At 54.4% G+C, this 17576-nt stretch overlaps 1 protein-coding gene across 1 annotated transcript in view; it reads right to left on the bottom strand.

Annotated features, from left to right (window-relative positions):
* Lrp1 (LDL receptor related protein 1) overlaps window positions 1-16882 on the bottom strand; it is a 79109-nt gene extending 62227 nt beyond the window's left edge. The window contains 6 exon segments of the mRNA XM_038314633.2: window positions 221-484; window positions 599-727; window positions 3325-3444; window positions 5301-5438; window positions 7857-7979; window positions 16352-16882. Of these exon segments, the coding sequence (XP_038170561.1) occupies window positions 221-484; window positions 599-727; window positions 3325-3444; window positions 5301-5438; window positions 7857-7979; window positions 16352-16421 (844 nt within the window). The 5' untranslated portion in view covers window positions 16422-16882.
* Between the last annotated feature and the right edge of the window lie 694 nt (window positions 16883-17576).

Raw genomic sequence — 17576 nt, 5'->3', positions numbered from 1 at the left:
GGACCAGAAATGCAAAAGCCATCCAGAGACAGCTCAGAGTGTAACAGAAGGTAGCATTGCTCTGGCCCTGCTATAAAGAGGCATCAAGCCCCTTGCCTTTGCTGGAGGCATCTTCACTGGGCTCCTGCCCCAGGCAGTGCTCATTCTGTCTAATTTCCCAAAGTGGGTCCCTCTTGCCCATCTCCCCCGCTCTCCCCTGCCCACTGAACGGGTGACTCACGGTGCAGACTAAGGGAGATATTGATGGTATGCTCATCCACGAAGCCCTTCAGGCCGGGCATCCGGGCACACTTGAGCTGTGTCTGGGCGGCACTGTCCCCGACATGCACCCAGCATACAGTCTCATTGGCGTAGCTGAAGTCCATGGCTGTGGTCTGCCGGGTGCTGGTGGGTGTGATGGTAGACACCTGGGCTCCATTCAGGTATGTAGCTAGGATGTTCTGGGAGTTGGCGATCAGTAGCACAGGAGGCCGATCTACTGGCTCTGAAGATGGGACAGAGAAAGGTCAGTTGGGACTTCTGACTGTTGCCGTCGCCATTCCCTTGGAAGCTGCATTGCAGGTCCCCGGCTCTGAGGCCATGGGACAGCCCTACCCACCATTCTTGGCCTTGCATGAGCGGTTGTCCGGCTGCAGCAGGTAGCCTTCCACACAGCCACACGTGAAGGAGCCGTCTGTGTTGGTGCAAAGCTGGCTGCAGGTGCCATACACTGAACACTCATCAAAATCTGTGAGGGGAGAAAAGGACAAGAGAGTCGTCGTCCAGGGTAGCAAGGGCGCTCTGAGACACCACCCGCTGAAGGGCAGTTTGGGAGAATCGGCGGCATCGGGATGTGCAAACCTCCTGGCCAGAAAGCAGTTTCGGGGTTTACTCTCACGCTACTGTCATCTGTTCATTCAGAAAACATTTCTCGGAAAACCAGTGAGGTGGGCAGATACAACAGTGACTCTGACGAGGGAACTACGTTACCATCCTCAGGAAACATACATTCTGGTAGTAAAGGGAAGGCTGATGTTATAACAAAGGAAACACAAGGTAAAGCTTGGGGCAGAAGTGGTAGGACCAGAGCTATGGAAAACAAGGGCCAAGAGGGGCTGTGGTAGGTGCCTATCTGACATGTGCAAGGCCCTGGCTTCGATCCTTAGCACTGTGTTTAAAATAAAAGGCAAGGGGCTGTAGGGAAGGCCCAGTGGTTAAGAGCAGATACAGATCTACCAGAGGACCAGAGTTCTGCTCCCAGCACCCACATGGTGACTCACAACCACCAGTAATGTCTGTTTCAGGGGTTCCTACAGACTCTTCTGACCTCTCTGAGCACCAAGTACGTACGTAGTACACAAATACACATGTGAGCAAAACACTCATACATAGAAAAATAAACAGATCTTTTTAAAAAAGACAGAGGTGGAAAGAAAGTCAGGACCGTGAGGGGTGCGTTCACCCACTGAGATGGTGGGACAGAACTAACGGGAGATCACCAAGTCCAGTTGGAATGGGACTGATGGAACATCAGACCAAACCGGACTCTCTGAATGTGGCTTGACTGAGAAGCCAAGGACAATGGCAATGGGCTTGGACTCTACAACAAGGACGGGCTCTGTGTGAGCTTTGTCAGTTTGGTTGCTCACCTTCCTGGACCTGGGGGGAGTTGGGAGGACCTTGGACTTAACATAGTGTAGGGAACCCTGATGGCTCTTTGGCCTGGACAGGGAGGGAATGGGGGTATGGGGGGAGGGGAGGGGAGGGACAGGGGAAGAGGAGGGAAGGAGATGGAAATTTTTAATAAAAAAAAAAATAAAGGCCGGGCGGTGGTGGCGCACGCCTTTAATCCCAGCACTCGGGAGGCAGAGGCAGGCGGATCTCTGTGAGTTCGAGGCCAGCCTGGTCTACAAGAGCTAGTTCCAGGACAGGCTCTAAAAAAGCTACAGAGAAACCCTGTCTCGAAAAACCAAAAAAAAAAAAAAATAATAATAAAGATGAAAAAAAAAGACAGAGGTGCTGGAGAGGTGGCTCGGTTGTTAAGGGCACTTGCTGCTCTTGCAGAGAACCTGGAATCAGTTCCTGGCACCTACACGGAGGCTCACAATCATCCATAATGTTAGTCCCTGGGGATCCAACATCCTCTTCTGTCTTCCAGGAGCACCAGGTATACGTGTGTCGCACATAAATATACTTAGGCAAAACACTGATACACATTTAAAAAAAAAAAAAGGAGAAAGGAGAAAGGCAGGTTGCAGGGCACGATTTAGAGTGGTCAGGGTCAGCTACACCGAGGAGGTCATGCTTGTGCAGCCTTGAGGCAGGCAAGTTTAAAACAGAAAAGTCTGCATTGTTTGCGACAGAGGAAAAGACTGGGAACATCTTACTCATCAATAGGGAAATGGCCAAGTAAGCTGTGGTAAGAGCTACACGTCACAGTGGTTTTTAGTGAATGAGGTAAATCTCTACAAACTACCACGGGGGGTAGAGGAGAAGCCCTAGAATGTACTGAGGAGTGAGAAACACTGTAAGTGATACATACAATGTGGTGTTACTTATGGAAACACACACATAAGCGAGATTTGCAATTACATTTTTGGTGAGTACATGCACACAACAGAGGGCTGGCAAGGGGCAGAGCACACGGCTAGGAGATTGTACCTCGGAATGGGATCAGAAGAGAAGAGAATTCATTAAGGAAGCTTGTTCTACCTGGAATGTTTCAATCTTTTCTTCTTCTTTTTTTTGTTTTTTTAAGACATGTTTTCTCCTTAGCCTTAGCTGTCCTAGAACTCACTCTGTAGACCAGGCTGATCTCGAACTCACAGAGATCCCCCAGCCTCTGCCTCCCTAGTGCTGGGATAAAGGCGTGAGCCACTACCGCCCAACTTTGATCTTTTTTTTTTTTTTTTTTTTTTTTAGACAGGGTTTCCCTGTAGTTTCTAGAGCCTATCCTGGAACTAGCTCTTGTAGACCAGGCTGGCCTCGAACTCAGAGATTCGCCTGTCTCTGCCTCCCGAGTGCTGGGATTAAAGGCGTGCGCCACCACCGCCCGGCTCAACTTTGATCTTTTTGAGAAAGGTTTTTACCCTGTACCCCAGGCTGGCCTGGAACTCATAGTAATCCACCTACCTCAGCTTTTCAAGTACTGGAATTACAGGTGGTTAATGATTTTTTTTTTACAACAAAATTCATGTGCAACCTACAACTTTTCAAAGACATTTTAGAGGCACACCGAAAGCGATGCTCAGGGCTCACAGCCACACCACATCCAGACATCCTCCTGCCTCAACTCACCCAGCAGCCAGCCCCCTCCCACACACCCCTGCACACATGCTCACGCACCTTTGCACGTCTTGCCGTCCGCCTGCAGCTGGAAGCTGCTGTTACAGAAGCAGGTGGGTCCACTGGGTGTGGGGACACAGTGGTGCTGGCAGCCCATTTGAGAGCAGTTGACACGGAGCTCTGCACAAGACAGGAGAGACACACTCAGGCCACCCGAGACAGCAACCTTCCCCCATCTCCAGCCACTCTTCACAAACCGCTTTGAAGTCAAGGCCACAGTGCCAGAGAGGGAGGACGCTTAGGAAGCAGGAGCAATATTTTGCAAAGCCCAGAAAGGGCCAAGGTCACACAGCCAACAGTGGCTTGACACCTGTCTCTCCCTGCTCTGTCACTCTGGACCATCCTTGACCCCTAAGACGGCATCTGGTATTTCCATAGGGTCAACAGGAAGAGTCTCGTTCCTTTCGTGTGCCTTGTGTTTGCACCTGAAGGGAGCAAACCATGTCAGTTCCAGCTGAGGGTGAAGAAGGGGCAGGCAATGCAACTGCTTCTGTCCTCTGAACTACGGGTGCTGCTCTAAGTCAGAAGGGAGATCCAGAGTCCAGACGGAGGAAGAAGAGGAGGAAGAAGATGAGTTCCTCCTTCTGCCATGACCCACTTCTTCAGGGGAGACAGAGGGAGTAAGGCAGGGGTGGGGAGAGGTAGGACAATTGTGCCCCCCCAGTGACCCAATTAAGGGCTCGCTTGGGGCCAGGCGACTAGCCCACAAAGACCCCTTTGTCCAAGCGCTCACACCCCCACCTAGGAGGGAACTGCGGAGAGGCTAAGGTGTTTCAAGCACTAAGCCTGCCAGGAGTGAGGAGCGGGGGGGTCAGTTATTCTTTCTGCCACCCTCTGATCAGGGAGTTGGAACGCACTGCCTGTCTTTCTAGTCTTTCGCCAAGCGGGTAAACGCTGCCTGCTGTGGGAAATCTGGAAAGGCGGCCTTCTGGGTGGGTGGGCTTCTCTAATATCTGGGGAGGGTCCAAGCCAAGTTTTTTGTTTACTTGTTTCTGCAACTAAAAGGGTATTCGAAAAGGAAGCACACCCGAGCATACAGCACTGATTAAGACCAACCATGGGGCTGAAATTAGCCCTCAACTTACTTTCTGTCTCTCATCCCAAGAGCTCCACATGAAATCAGCCAAAAGAAAGGAGAAAAAAAAAATCTTCCACAAATCCCCTTGCTCCACAGTCCCTGCCCGAGTGAAAGGATCCAGATGTGTCTCCTCCCACAAACAGATGTTTTCTGACATGTGTATGACATATGACACTGGCCCCGCCTCCAAAACCGCCCCTCCCACAAGGCCTGTCAAAGGTTTCGCTTGCCCCAGGCCCAGGACCCTGGGCAGAAGAGGGGCGAGTTTTCCTCTCAATAGCCAGGCCTGAAGGCTTGTCACTTTCTACATCACAGATTCTGCTTAAACCTTTACCACAGCCAAGAAGTGTGACTTGTCACTAATGTTCCCTCCTCACTCTGAATGGCTTTGAGAATGTGTGGAAGGGAAGGAGCAGCTCTTGGATCCCTTCAAGATTTGCAGTTTGTGAGGGATACCTCCTAGGACTCTGGCAGGGTCAGTGAAGCAAACTCGAGGTCCCTATCTAACCCTAGCTCCGACGACAACAGCTCCGCTCCTTTGTTCAGACCCAGGAGTCACGTAGGAAAGCATCTGAAGAAGGCAGCCCACTATTAAAAACAGTATAAAATGCTGACTTCTCATTATTGAGAACGAGCTTGAAGAGAGGCGACTTGTCCGAGCACACACAGCCAGAGGAAAAGTGCTCAGTCTGGCCCACAGCTGAAGCCCATAGGGCTGTTTGATCAAGCTCCAAGCCCAAGGGGCCCAGTAATTTCATTGACAAGTCCGGGCATGGGAACAGGACAAGATCTCATACCCACCAAAGCACAAGGATGGTCCTTGGATGGTAACATCCCACCAGATATTGCATCAAGAGATCACATACCTACCGCACAGGAGAGCATGTGGCGCCCTTACCTCGGCAGTGAGCACCCTCATCTGAACCGTCCAAACAGTCTTGGACCCCGTTGCAGAGACGAGACATGGGAACACACAGCTCGGTCCCCAGACAATTGTGTTCATTTGGTTGACATCTCTGGGCTTTACTTTGGGGACCTGGGAGCAAACAGATTTGACGGTGTGACCAAGCCGCCTGAGGTGGTCGTTTAGCCGTCTCTGTACTGTGTGGGTAGGCGAGGAATAAATCAAGGTAAGACACCTGTGGGGACTAGATGGCGCCTTCTGCCCCCAGCTGCAGCACTCACCACGCAGCTACACACTGACAGCCACGTGAAAGAAAAGCCAGGGTCCACCCTAAATGCTCCGTACTTATGGCCCCTACAGCCTCAATAGTCTATAAATCAGGAGTAGACAGGAGGCGGAGTGAAAGGTCTGGGTGAGCTCAAGGAAACACAGTCCCTGGCAGAAAGGGAGCTCAGACGATAAACAGACAGAAACAAAACACCTTCCTGCGGTTTCCAGAGTACAGGGCTGGGTGTCAAGGGAAGCACCAAGTCCAGAAGTGAGCCAGTTCATAGACACAGCACCGGCCTACGCAGCTCTCAAACAATGAAGTGTGAAGTTAAAACTACATATGAAGCTAGTGGCGTGGTGGTGCACACATTTAATCCCAGCACTCGGGAGGCAGAGACAGGAGGATCTCTGTGAGTTCAGGACCAGCCTGGTCTACAGAGCAAGTTCCAGGACAGCCAGGGCCACACAGAAAACAGCAACAAAAATCCAAAATCTACATATGAAATATATACTAGTTTTTTATATCAAATATCAAAAGAAGGCAAAAAGATCTCTAATAACTTTATACAGGTAAAATTAATATATTGAAATAATATTTTGGATGCATTTGATAAAAGCATTCAAATTAATTTTAGCTATCTCCTTTCTTGGAAATTTCAGAATTGTGTACATGACTTAGACTATATTTCTTTTAAGCAATATTATTCGAGACTTCCAGCCTAGAGCAAAGGCCTAATGGGAGGATCTAGAGCGGTCAAAAGGTGTGGTCTACTGATAACATCCTTCTTCATTTCCATTGTTGCCAGGCAGAGGGATGAGATGACACCAATGGCCCCAACAGGCAGGGTACGGAAGGGTGTGGTGTGTCTGTGCTGGTGTTGACCCCGCCTGTGCAGGGAGGGGTTCGCGTGAGGCGCGGAGTGACAGAGTTTCTGGGCAAGGAGGTTTCTATACCATCTTTTCTGTGCGCCTATCTGGGGCTGTGTACTACTACATGTGTTAGGGCATCTGTCTGAGTGCTTATTTTTGTTTGGTTTTGTTTTTCAAAACAAGGTTTCTCTATGTAACAGTCCTGGCTGTCCTGGAACTCACTCTGTAGACCAGGCTGGTCCCAAACTCACTGAGATCCGCCTGCCTCTGCATCCCGAGTGCGGGGATTAAAGGCGTGCGCCACCACCGCCTGGTCGGTTTGAGTGTTTCTGCAGACACTTTTGGGAGCACGTGGGCTATACAATCGACCGAGCCTTTGTCTGGTGGGTGTTTGTACCAGGTGGAGGGAGTTATGTGTGTCTGTTAGGGTCTGGGGGAATGCGGGTGTGTGAACACGTGTGGGGATTCAATAAAACAGGGTTGGCATCAAACTGAAGGAAGAATGAACAGAAGAGTACAAACTCTCCCAGCTTCCATGTGGCCTTCTCTCCTTCCAACACACAGGCACAGGGTTAGAAACACGAGGGGGAAGTGGTGGAGACAAGAGGAGGCTCCAGGCCTAATAGCCTGGTGATTTACTCCTCCAGGGCGGGTGCAGGGGTGAAGAACAGGGGGCTTTCTTTCCACTCTGAACACTCCCTTGAGAACCATGCTGGAGACATCAGAAGGGACACGGGATGGGAACAGAGCTGGATGAAACCCAGGGGGAAAGATAGGACTGGTTATGCAGGGAAGGTAGAGACCCCAGGACTCTGGGGTCCTACAGCAAGTCCTCCACCCAATTCAGCCCCCTCCTGGCCACTGGGAGGTTGAAGGCTGGGTGGGGACCTTTCTCCCAGTTTAAACAGCTGCCTCTGATTACACCACTTATTAGGGCAGGGGAAGGCGGGGTGTCGGAAAGGGCACAGGGGTGGGGCTTCTGGTACAGGGACTAAGCAAGAGCAGTGGCCTTTGGCCTGGGAGATTAAGGGCAGAAGGGTACCTGGCAGAACCTGAAGGCCACTCATCGAGTGCCAGAGAAGCTTCAAATTAGGGAAGAAGAAAATTCTCTGAGAAAAGGGCCAAGTGGTTATCTCCCTGTGGCAAAGGTGCAGCCCAGAGTGTACTATCTCCAACAGCCTTGGGGATGTAGCAGCCAAAGGAGAAATCCAAGGTGCCATTGCTACTCACACCATGCTGGGTACTTTGAAGAAGCAGGAGAGAACACGTTTAGCCGTGTCATGGGCAGATACAACCACGGAGCAAGGTCCGTGCCAGGCTAGAGATGGGCTGCTCCTATCCCAAACACCACACAAAAGGAAAGAGAAAAGCCCAGGGTCCAGAGAGAGGGACCCAGAAAAAGGTACTTACAGATCTCAGGGGCCTCATCGGAGCCGTCTGGGCAGTCCCTTTCCCCATCACATCGCCAGCCCTTCGAGATGCAGGTGATCTGGTCTCTGCAAGCAAACTGCTTAGGGCTGCACGTCTTAGGGGCTAAAGGCAAGGAAAGAAAGGGGGGATGTAAAGGAAGGATGGAAACCAACTCTTGGACCCTGGGGGTTCCTAAGACTCTTCCTTCCCCGGCATCAATCCTCCGTACAGTGTGCCTGCAGCAGAGAAGAATCCAAGAGGGTCTTATGGCCCCTTTCCAAGTATTCCAGACTGGCTGTGTGGCGTGCCCCTCCATCCCAGGGATTCAGCGTCAAAGGCTTTGGGGCTCTAGTTTTCTCATTGGACACCAGGCCCCCTGACCTTGCTAACGGTGGCAGCAGGGAAGGGTGGAGGCCTCTGCTATGCTTCTTTACGGTCCTCCTGTCCCCACTGTCAGCCCACAGATGGCCTTTCCCAGTTCCGCATCTCTGACCTCAGGGACACCCCTGGCCTCTTGGCCTATATCACTCCTTACCACTGGACCCACACGAGAACTGTGGCGGTGCCCTTGGCACACAGTGTGTGGCTGGGAGGTGTTACCTGCAGAGGACGGCGGGCGGGGGCCAGACAAGGAAGATGGGAGAGGGTAGAAGGTTCACCCTCTACCACAAGACACCGCTTTCCTGGTTGATCAGATCACAAAGCAGGGGATGAAAAAATCGAAGATTGCTCCCCAGCAGAGGCAGGGTGCTGGCTGGCTTGGTCTACAGGGACTAACTCTGATGTCCCTCACCTGTGGAATGGCTCCACCCATGGGAACCACCTGGCATTAATTCCTCTCATCCCATCCTTTACCCTGACGCCCTGTGCGGAGCTACGTCAGCACAGGCTGCCAGTGCTACGTGCGGAGCTGGGGGCAATTGATCAATCGGCTCTTTCCATCTGCCATCATTTAGTCTTCCTCCCAGGATGACAAGCAGAGCGCTGCTAACCCAGAGCTTCTGGGCCAGACCTGCCCAGAATCACACATGTGGCAAGTGACAAAACCAGGACTCAGCTCAGCTCACGTTAGGCGCTCGCGCTCTCTCTCTCTCTCTCTCTCTCTCTCTCTCTCTCTCTCTCTCTCTCTCTCTCTCTCTCTCTCTCTCTCAAGTTTTATTTTATGCGGATGGGTTTTTCGCCTGCATGTGTGTCTGTACACCACATGTTTGCCTGGTGCCTGAGGAGGGCAGAAGAGGGCACCGGATCCCCTGGAAGAGGACTTACAGATGGGTGTGAGCTGCTTTTGGGTGGTGGGAATCGAACTCAGGCCCTCTGAAAAAGCAGCCTGTGCTGTTAACCACTGAGTCGTCTCTCTAGCCCCACGACTCCAGGCTCGTAGAGTGCAGCCCTCAGCCATCTGTGGCCCTTGTCACCATGGCCAGCACAGGAGCCTTTACCCACACCAGGGCAGGGGGCCCCGTCTCCCAGCTCCTGGTCAAGCCTGTTTCTGTTCCTCTGGCACGTACTGGAGGCCAGCTCTGTGCCAGGCACTGAACCAGGCACCAAGATGGGTGCAAAGGTCATGAACCCCTCAGGAGCACAGTTCCTGGGGAGACTGTACAACGCTAATTCAAATGCAAGGCCGAGAGCACGAAAAGTGTGTCAGGGCTCTGAAGAAGAGAGTCCAGTGCCCTCACTGAAATGCCCTGTCTCCCTCATCCCCATCTCTGGCAGGGAGGACTGCACCCAGGCCCCTGTCTTCCTCATCCCCATCTCTGGCATAGAGGACTATACCCAGACCTCTGTCTCCCTCATCCCCACCTCTGGCAGGGAGGACTGCACCCAGGCCCCTGTCTTCCTCATCCCCATCTCTGGCACAGAGGACTATACCCAGACCTCTGTCTCCCTCATCCCCACCTCTGGCAGGGAGGACTGCACCCAGGCCCCTGTCTTCCTCATCCCCATCTCTGGCACAGAGGACTATACCCAGACCTCTGTCTCCCTCGTCCCCATCTCTGGCAGGGAGGACTGTACCCAGGCCCCTGTCTCCCTCATCCCCATCTCTGTCAGGGAGGACTGCACCCAGGCCCCTGTCTTCCTCATCCCCATCTCTGGCACAGAGGACTATACCCAGACCTCTGTCTCCCTCGTCCCCATCTCTGGCAGGGAGGACTGTACCCAGGCCCCTGTCTCCCTCATCCCCATCTCTGGCAGGGAGGACTGCACCCAGGTCCCTGTCTCCCTCATCCCCATCTCTGGCAGGGAGGACTGTACCCAGGCCCCTGTCTCCCTCATCCCCATCTCTGGCAGGGAGGACTGCACCCAGGTCCCTGTCTCCCTCATCCCCATCTCTGGCAGGGAGGACTGTACCCAGGCCCCTGGCCAGAACCAGAGCTGATTCAGGAAACACATCGAGGATGGCCTGGCCAGGCCCCCTTGGAGTCCCCCTCCCTCCCTCCTCCCCTGATCCGGGAATAAAGGCCCCTTGAGGAGGTGGATAATGCTGAGTTCATTGCCCCACTGGGCCAGCTGTGAGGTCTTCCCGGGGGAAACAGCCCGCCAACCTAGTTAGCATGCTGAAGACCGTCACTTCCCCTGGCCAGCCAAGCCGCGGAGGGGGGGGGGCTGCAGTAGGACGCAGAGGCAGATGGGATGTTTGGAACTCAGAAATGGACCGCTGAGACACCAAACCGAGAACACTCCTTCCCTTCCCCACCTGGGGCTGAGCCCATGCCCCAGCTTTCCCCAGGGCAGAACTCACAGCCAGGGTCTGAGGTCACTGGCTGGTCACTCTAACCTCCTCTGCCTTCCACGTCCCAGCCACGGATCCCCTCCTTTGGCCCTCACATGGTTCCCCCACTGTCCCCCACCCCCATTTTTGGCCTGAATTCGACAGAGGAAACAGCAGCTGGCAAACTCCAAAGGCTGAAATGAGAGAGATTCACAAACCAGATGTGCTTGTGGAGGGAGGGCAGTGGGGGATGGGCTCCCCTCCCTCCGTGAAAGGAAGAGGAGGGCTCAGACCCTGTCCTTCTGCTCAGGCTCAGGGGCAGAGGGTGGACGGAGCAGGCGGGGGTGGGGCGGGGTGGGTGTGGGGGTGCATGTCTCTCAGGAGAGCCAGGAGAGCAGAATTGGAGGGGATAAGTGGAAGAACTTCCTGTCAGCCATGGTGGAGAAAGCCCTAGGAATTTTGAGTGAGAAGGCTGAAGCCTGTCTTTGATTTCCTTTAGGGGGGGAGAAGAAGGAAAACACATAACCTACTTTGGGGCAGTCTCCACAGCCAAGTGAAGCCTCCTCCAAGCTGGAAGGGAGCTGGGATGGGGGTGGGGGAGGAAATGTATAATCTCCTTAAAGGCCAAGCCAGCCTAGATGCCCTCAGCAGGATTGTCTACCTCTGAATCCAACATTCAAAAAACCCATCCTTAGAGACTTCAGATGGGGGGCAAGATTAGCATAGGTTAGGAAGAGTTGCTGCCTGCTCCAGCCCAGTGACCACTGAGTACCACACACAGATCTGAAACTCTGGGGTCCTACTGTCAAGCTGTGAGGTGCTTGTTAGTGCAGTCCCATCTTACAGAGAACACTGAGGAGGAAGAGGAAGAAACATGGCAGCGGGAGGGGAACGGTGACTGCACAAGGCTGGGTAGCCTCTGGGGAGGAGGGCATGGAGGAAAGGGGCAAGAATGGGACAGAAGAGGGTTGGGGCGTGAGAGGGAGGAGGGAGAGCAAGCTGCAGAAGGAGCACGGGGACACAGGGGCCGTCTGTTCTCAGCTTTGCCCGGAGATGTGACCGCCATGCTAACTTGGCCAACACCCTGCCCCTCCCCAACCAGGCACCCAGCCCAGCCATGGCCCCCAGGGCCACCAAGCTGGAGCCAGGGCAGGAGGTGTGGGGTTGGGTGTGTATCCAGACACAACACAGACCCCACTGCCCGGGCTCAAGCCTTGGCTATCATCCTCTGTCCCACTCTGGGACCTTTGGGTAGGGTGGGGACAGAAGGCCAGTATTTCTGGCTAGGGAAGAGGGAGAGAAGAAAGCCCTGGACAGAGACTTCTCCAAAGTACAGGGACCTGTCCTTCAACCACCCCTGGGAACCTCCAACATTCCTCCCGAAGGACAAGGGGAGGGAAGGCCGGGACAGCAAGAAAGTGACCCTGGTGCCTTTTGCAAAGTGACACAGCAGAGACAGGGCTAGGTGCCCTCGAATAGGTCTGGGGACATTCTCTAAGGGAAACCACATGGCTAACCTAAGGGAACAAGAGGAGCGAGAGGGGCTGGGGCAGACTCCAGGAATCTGAGCTTTCAAACATTTGGGAGCAGGGCAGCAAAGGCCTCCAGCCCAACAGAGAGCTTTTCCCCAAATTTTATGTATTTTGGGTGTTACCAGCGGCTCCTTCCCGCAGCTCAGTGAGGTTCAGACACATTTTTGTCATTCCTGAGTCTGGAACTCTGCTTTGCGGCCTGGGACAGATGGACAGACAGGGTGGCATGGACCGCTGGGGGCCTCCAGGGGAAGAGAAGGGTCTCCTCTTCCGTCCTGAGTCAATATTGACTCAGGACATCAGCCTGACCCACGACCCTGTCTTCTCCTTTCCCCACAAATAAAATCCAGATCTCCTCAAATGCCAGCAGAGGTCAACACATCTCTCCCAAGGCTGGGCCCATTATTAGCCCTCCCCCGTGCCCCACATGGCCTGCTCTCAGCAGCGGGGAAAGCTCTGAGCTCCTGCCTCCTTCAGTTCTCAAACTCTTGTTGAGAGGAAGCTCTACCAGAAGTCTCACCTCCAATTCCCTCTTTTAGTGAGCGTGCATGCACACATACACACACACACACACACAGACACACACAAATCGAGTTTTTGTTTGTTTGTTACAGAAATATTTGCCCTAATGCCAATGTCCAACATCAGTGAAAGGGGGTTAGAAGGGAGGAATTTGGGGGAGTTGAAGGGGACAGTCTGGGTCCAAGAAGGGAAGAATAAGCCAATGTAAGGGGCAGGAAGAGAAGCCACTACCAGATAGGGGACTGGCAGAGACAAAAGACACTTAGACAGTGACTGAGCGCAGACAGTCAGGGGCAGGGGAGACTGCAAGGGATGGCAAATAAAAGTTAAGAACCAAGAGCCCCGGAGACACAGAGCTTCTGGAAGACCAATAAGACGATGGACAGACGGCAAAGCAGGAAGCCAAAAAAGGCAGGAAGGGGGCTCACTGCAGAGGTTGTCCAGAGGGTGACACAGCTGTCCTGAGGTGAACCCAGAGAATGACCTGAGACATGGAGCAGCACATATCCAGACTCTGGGAGACGGAGTAGCAACACAACAACTTCTGAGCTAAGGGGGTCCAGATTAGACTCTGTGCTTCTCAGAGAAGGGGTGGGAAAGCTGGGAAGTCAGGCCTGGGGGACTGTCATCTCATAGGAGTGTGATGGACAATCTCCTTTCCCCTACCCCTCACCTCCTTCTGGGAGGCTCTACACTGTGCCATGAGGCCACAGCACGGGAAACACTCCAGAGCCAACTGCTTCCTTCTCCAAACAATGCAGGATCCTGCTAACCAGGCTGAAATCTGGGACAGAACACGGGGGGGGGGGGGGGACCAGGTTCCCTGGCACAAGTCACCACCAGCTCAGGGACCCCTGCATAGTCCCACTCAGCAGTCCCAGGTTCCCCAAGGACAAGCAAGCGCCCCCCTACTCAGATCTGGATCACAGGCAGAGAAAGGAAGCCAAGGGGTGGGGAAGACCCCAGAAGGGAATCCAGGGTGTGTGTGAATAAACTCTTGAGGCTCACATGTGCAGAGTCAAGACAGGAAAGAGTAACACTGGAGTGAGGAAAGGCTTTGCAAAGTAAGCAATGGCTGGCTGAGGTGAGTTTGTTGGTGCTGGGGACAGAACCCAGGGCCTTAGGCATGTTACATTTGCTCTGCCATCCACCCTGAGCTGCGCCCAACCTCAGGAAGGCATTGAGAGAGGGTGTGGGTTTGGAAAGGATCTGAGTTAGGCTGGGCCCTGGGTGACATGGCTGGAAGGCCCAGAGAAGGGGAGAGATAGAGAATAATAAAGCAAACAAAAACAAACACACAAAAGCACCGAGAAGGCTGGGAAAAAAAGTTTTGTGAGGCTGCTCCCAAATAAAGGCCCGTATGAATCTGCCGCACATGTCTGCCTTCGAAAGAGGAAGCCATGGAGGGATGCTTAGGATTTGGGTCTGAGCAGGGGGATGCAGACTGGAACCTTCTCTCCTGAAGCCAGGAGGCTAGCACGTCAACCTCATAACTCACTTCAACTGTGCACCTTCCCTATAACACCGTGCCACCAGCTCAAGTGGGAGAGGAGAGAGCTGGGAAAAGGAGACTTCCCTGAGCTGCCTGCCTGGGGCGCTCCCTCCACCATGAACTGCCCCTTCTCCTCAGCAGGGCTCTCAGTGATCCTTCTCCCACCTCCTTGACTGCAAGTGTATTCACTAGGAGGGGCTGAACCCTCTCACCCCACAAAGCAGAGGACTCCCGCAAGAGTTTCAGACAGAATAAAGAATGGGGGAAGGCCCCTAGAGCTATTCCCAAGAAGCAGGAAGGGCAATTAAACCATCAGATAAATCCAGGCTGGAGGCCCCTTCTCCAGAAAGCCAAGAAGGACATTCAGAGTCTAAAGCGTCAACTCCTACAGGTCCTCCCTTCCTCCCCAGGGGAGGAATATGGATGTGCATGGAGGTGATCCCTTCCCCAGGGACTGTATTTCTCGACAGGGATGGACACAGCATCCTGTGTACTAGGACAAATATTTGACCGCTGACCTTTACCCTTACCCTGTGGGGCCATGAGGAGAGTGGCTATGAACTAGAGTTTTAGAGGTGACAGTTGAGGAGACATGTCAGACTCCCTCATTCAGTCACTTAGAGGAGCATTTAGGCTCCCTGGAGTGATCCGCCCTAGGAGCTGGGCCCTCCACAGACTGCCTTTGCTCTTACCTGACTCCACCCACCTCCCTTCACAGGGCTCTTTGCCTCAGTTTCCCCTCTCCCCTCACAGGGCTGAGACCCAGAAGAAAGCACAAGATGACGTGGGACGTGAAGGGCAGAGGGTGGCTGCACAGGCTTGTCTGAAGGATTTTCAGGGAAGATCAGAGGCAGAAGAGTAGGGGTGGCAGCCAGACGGGACGGTCCCCAACATGAGGGCCACCGAGTAAACTGTCTTTCTGGGCACAGCTGCTTCCTGACCCTCTTGCCCTCCTCTCCCAATGGAAACAAGTAGAGAAGGGGAGGAGAATACATAATCTGATTTCAGAGAAAAACTTTCCCAATCCCAGCCTGGCAGCAAGATCTGGAAGACAGAGGAGGGGTGTCTGATGCTTTGAGGCTGTTGTCTCCAGTGGCAGGGAAAACCCAACAGGAAGTAACGAATCTCACCCCTTCTCAAGTTAGGGGCCCAGCCCAATTCAACCCCATGACCCCCAGTTGAAAGCTTGGGCAAGTCTTGAACTGGTGACTCACAGCAAGAGGGAAAACAGCTGACAGAAGAGTGGAGAGGGGTACACAGTCTTCCCCCAAAAAACACAGTAGTCCAAGCCTAACTACTATATAAAGTGTAAGAGGTGAGGGAGGGCTGGGATTAAACACATTTACTAAATGAGCGGGAATTGGGGTGCGGGAGCGTAGTCATAACCCCCCATCCAAATGCCAGCTCTCCTTCCAATCCAAACTGTGATCAAGCCAGAAATTGGCTTCCTCTGAACCCTCTCCCCAGCATTCCAGACCATTCTCCCGTCTCTTCCACAATGATGACATATGATTTTTTTTTCTCATCTCAAAGCTCCCAGGAATTAAGAAGCGAAATTCAGTCAAGAGCATCACCAGGCCCCCTCCATGTCTCAACACCGCTATTGACAGAGGCCATCAGAGGGGAGCGCTTACTTCGGAACCAAGGCAGACAGCCCAGAATTTTGGACCGAGGCCTCTATGCCTGGGATGCAGGGCTCATTCCACACCCAAACAGGGGGCCCTCCCTTTCCCCACCCACGGCTTTCTCGGCCTGCCTGCCCTCTGGCCAGCAGGGCACCCCTAGCCAGCTTTGCCTTCCAGCCTTCAGAGTCCACTGCAAAAGGCCCTCCGCCCCCTTTTGCAGCGGTACACAGCAAATCCGGATTCCTTCACAATTCAGATGGGGGGGTGTGGGAGGGTGGAGGATGTAGGGGAGGCATAGGCCCTCCCCGATCAGAAATAGGAAGAGAAGGCCTCTCAATCCCAGGATCAGAAAAAGGGGGAGCCCTCCTTCCTTACCCAGGCCTCTGGTCTTTGTCTGAGCTGGGGGGCTCTGGAAGCATCATTTGTCCCAGGCTCCCATCCCCCAAATCAGACCCCATCCCCGCCCCCAGTCAGGCCGCTGCTGTGTCAGCTGGACTGGGATAACAAAAGGCACCCCCTCCCGCGTCTCCCTTCCCCATCCAGACGCAGGAGTGGGGGTTGGGAAGGGGGAGCCCCCAGGGTTCCAAGGGGGCCCGCGGAATCTCACTCACCATCGATAGTGGCCCCGGCGACCATAGCAGAAAGCAGGGGCAGCAGCAGCAGTAACGGCGGGGTCAGCATGGTGTGGGCCGATGCAAGCAGCAGCCCCCACCCTCTGGTCCTCTTACTTCTCGTCCTCGCCCCCCCCAATTGGGGGGTCCCCCTTTATCTTCCTCTCCCCGACTCTTCTATTCTTATCCTTTCCTTAAGCAAAGCGAACCAGGGGCGTAGGTGAAAAGGTACAGTTCCGAGCCCCTTGGGAAGGGCCTGCTGACGTGGGTGCGCCCCCTGCCCCCAAATTCGAACCCTTCACCCCTGCTTTACTCCTCGCTCCTTTCCCCCTCCCGGGACGAAGCTCACAGCCCCATCTCGGAGACGCCTCCGGCTGCAAAAATGCACAATTGGGAGGAGGCGGGGAGGGGGGTGGGGGGCGTGGACCCGATGGGGGTGCCTTTGGTAGGGGCCTGATGGAGCACTGGGGGCTCCCCCGTTTCAGCCTCCTCAGTGCACTGGCCTGGAGCTCGCACCGCTGTTCCCCCGGACTGAAGTGCCGCGGGGGGGGGGGGTGCTGAGAGGGGAGAGGGAGGGGACTGGGAGAGGAGGGAAGGGGCGGGGAAAGAAAAAAAGAGGTGGGGGGGGGAGCTACGCGGCAATCCTGAGAATGCGCATGCGCTGATTTGGCGCGCTGCCCTGGGGAGGGGGAGTCGGAGGCGCGACAAGCTTTGGAGTTCTGGGAAGCGGTCCGGGAGTGGGAGTCCCCGAGGCGCCCTGTCCTCTGATTGCAGTCTAGCCCCGGGCGCTCCCGGAGCCGGAGGAGCCGGGGGTGGGATGGGTGAGGGTCGAGGAGAGCGGAACTCTAGCGCCTCTTTGAAGCTCAATGTCACCCCCAGGATTTCAGATCCCCGTCTGTGGGGTCCCGAGCCGACGTCTGGGCGGAGGCCTGATTTCCCTGGGGAACCCAGTGCCTCCCCAGTCTAGGGTGGGGGCAGGGGTGGCTAGTCCGCGGGGAAGGTGAGGCGAAGGCTGAGCTTTGATTTGGAGACTTTGTAAGAACCGGCCGGGGATTGGGGCCTGCGGCCTGAGAGGCGGGATGAAGGAGTGGCCACGTGGGCCCGCCCCTACCTCGCTTCGGGGCTCAGAGTAAACAGGGACACCCGCGGGGACACGCTGGAGCTTGTCGGCTAGCTGAGGGCTCAGGGATGGAGCCCACCTTAGTACCCGCCCAGCCCTGCTCGC

This window comes from Arvicola amphibius, chromosome 17 (genome assembly GCF_903992535.2).
Source record: "Arvicola amphibius chromosome 17, mArvAmp1.2, whole genome shotgun sequence".
In the NCBI taxonomy this organism is placed as follows: domain Eukaryota; kingdom Metazoa; phylum Chordata; class Mammalia; order Rodentia; family Cricetidae; genus Arvicola; species Arvicola amphibius.
This window is presented reverse-complemented; position numbering and strand designations above follow the sequence as displayed.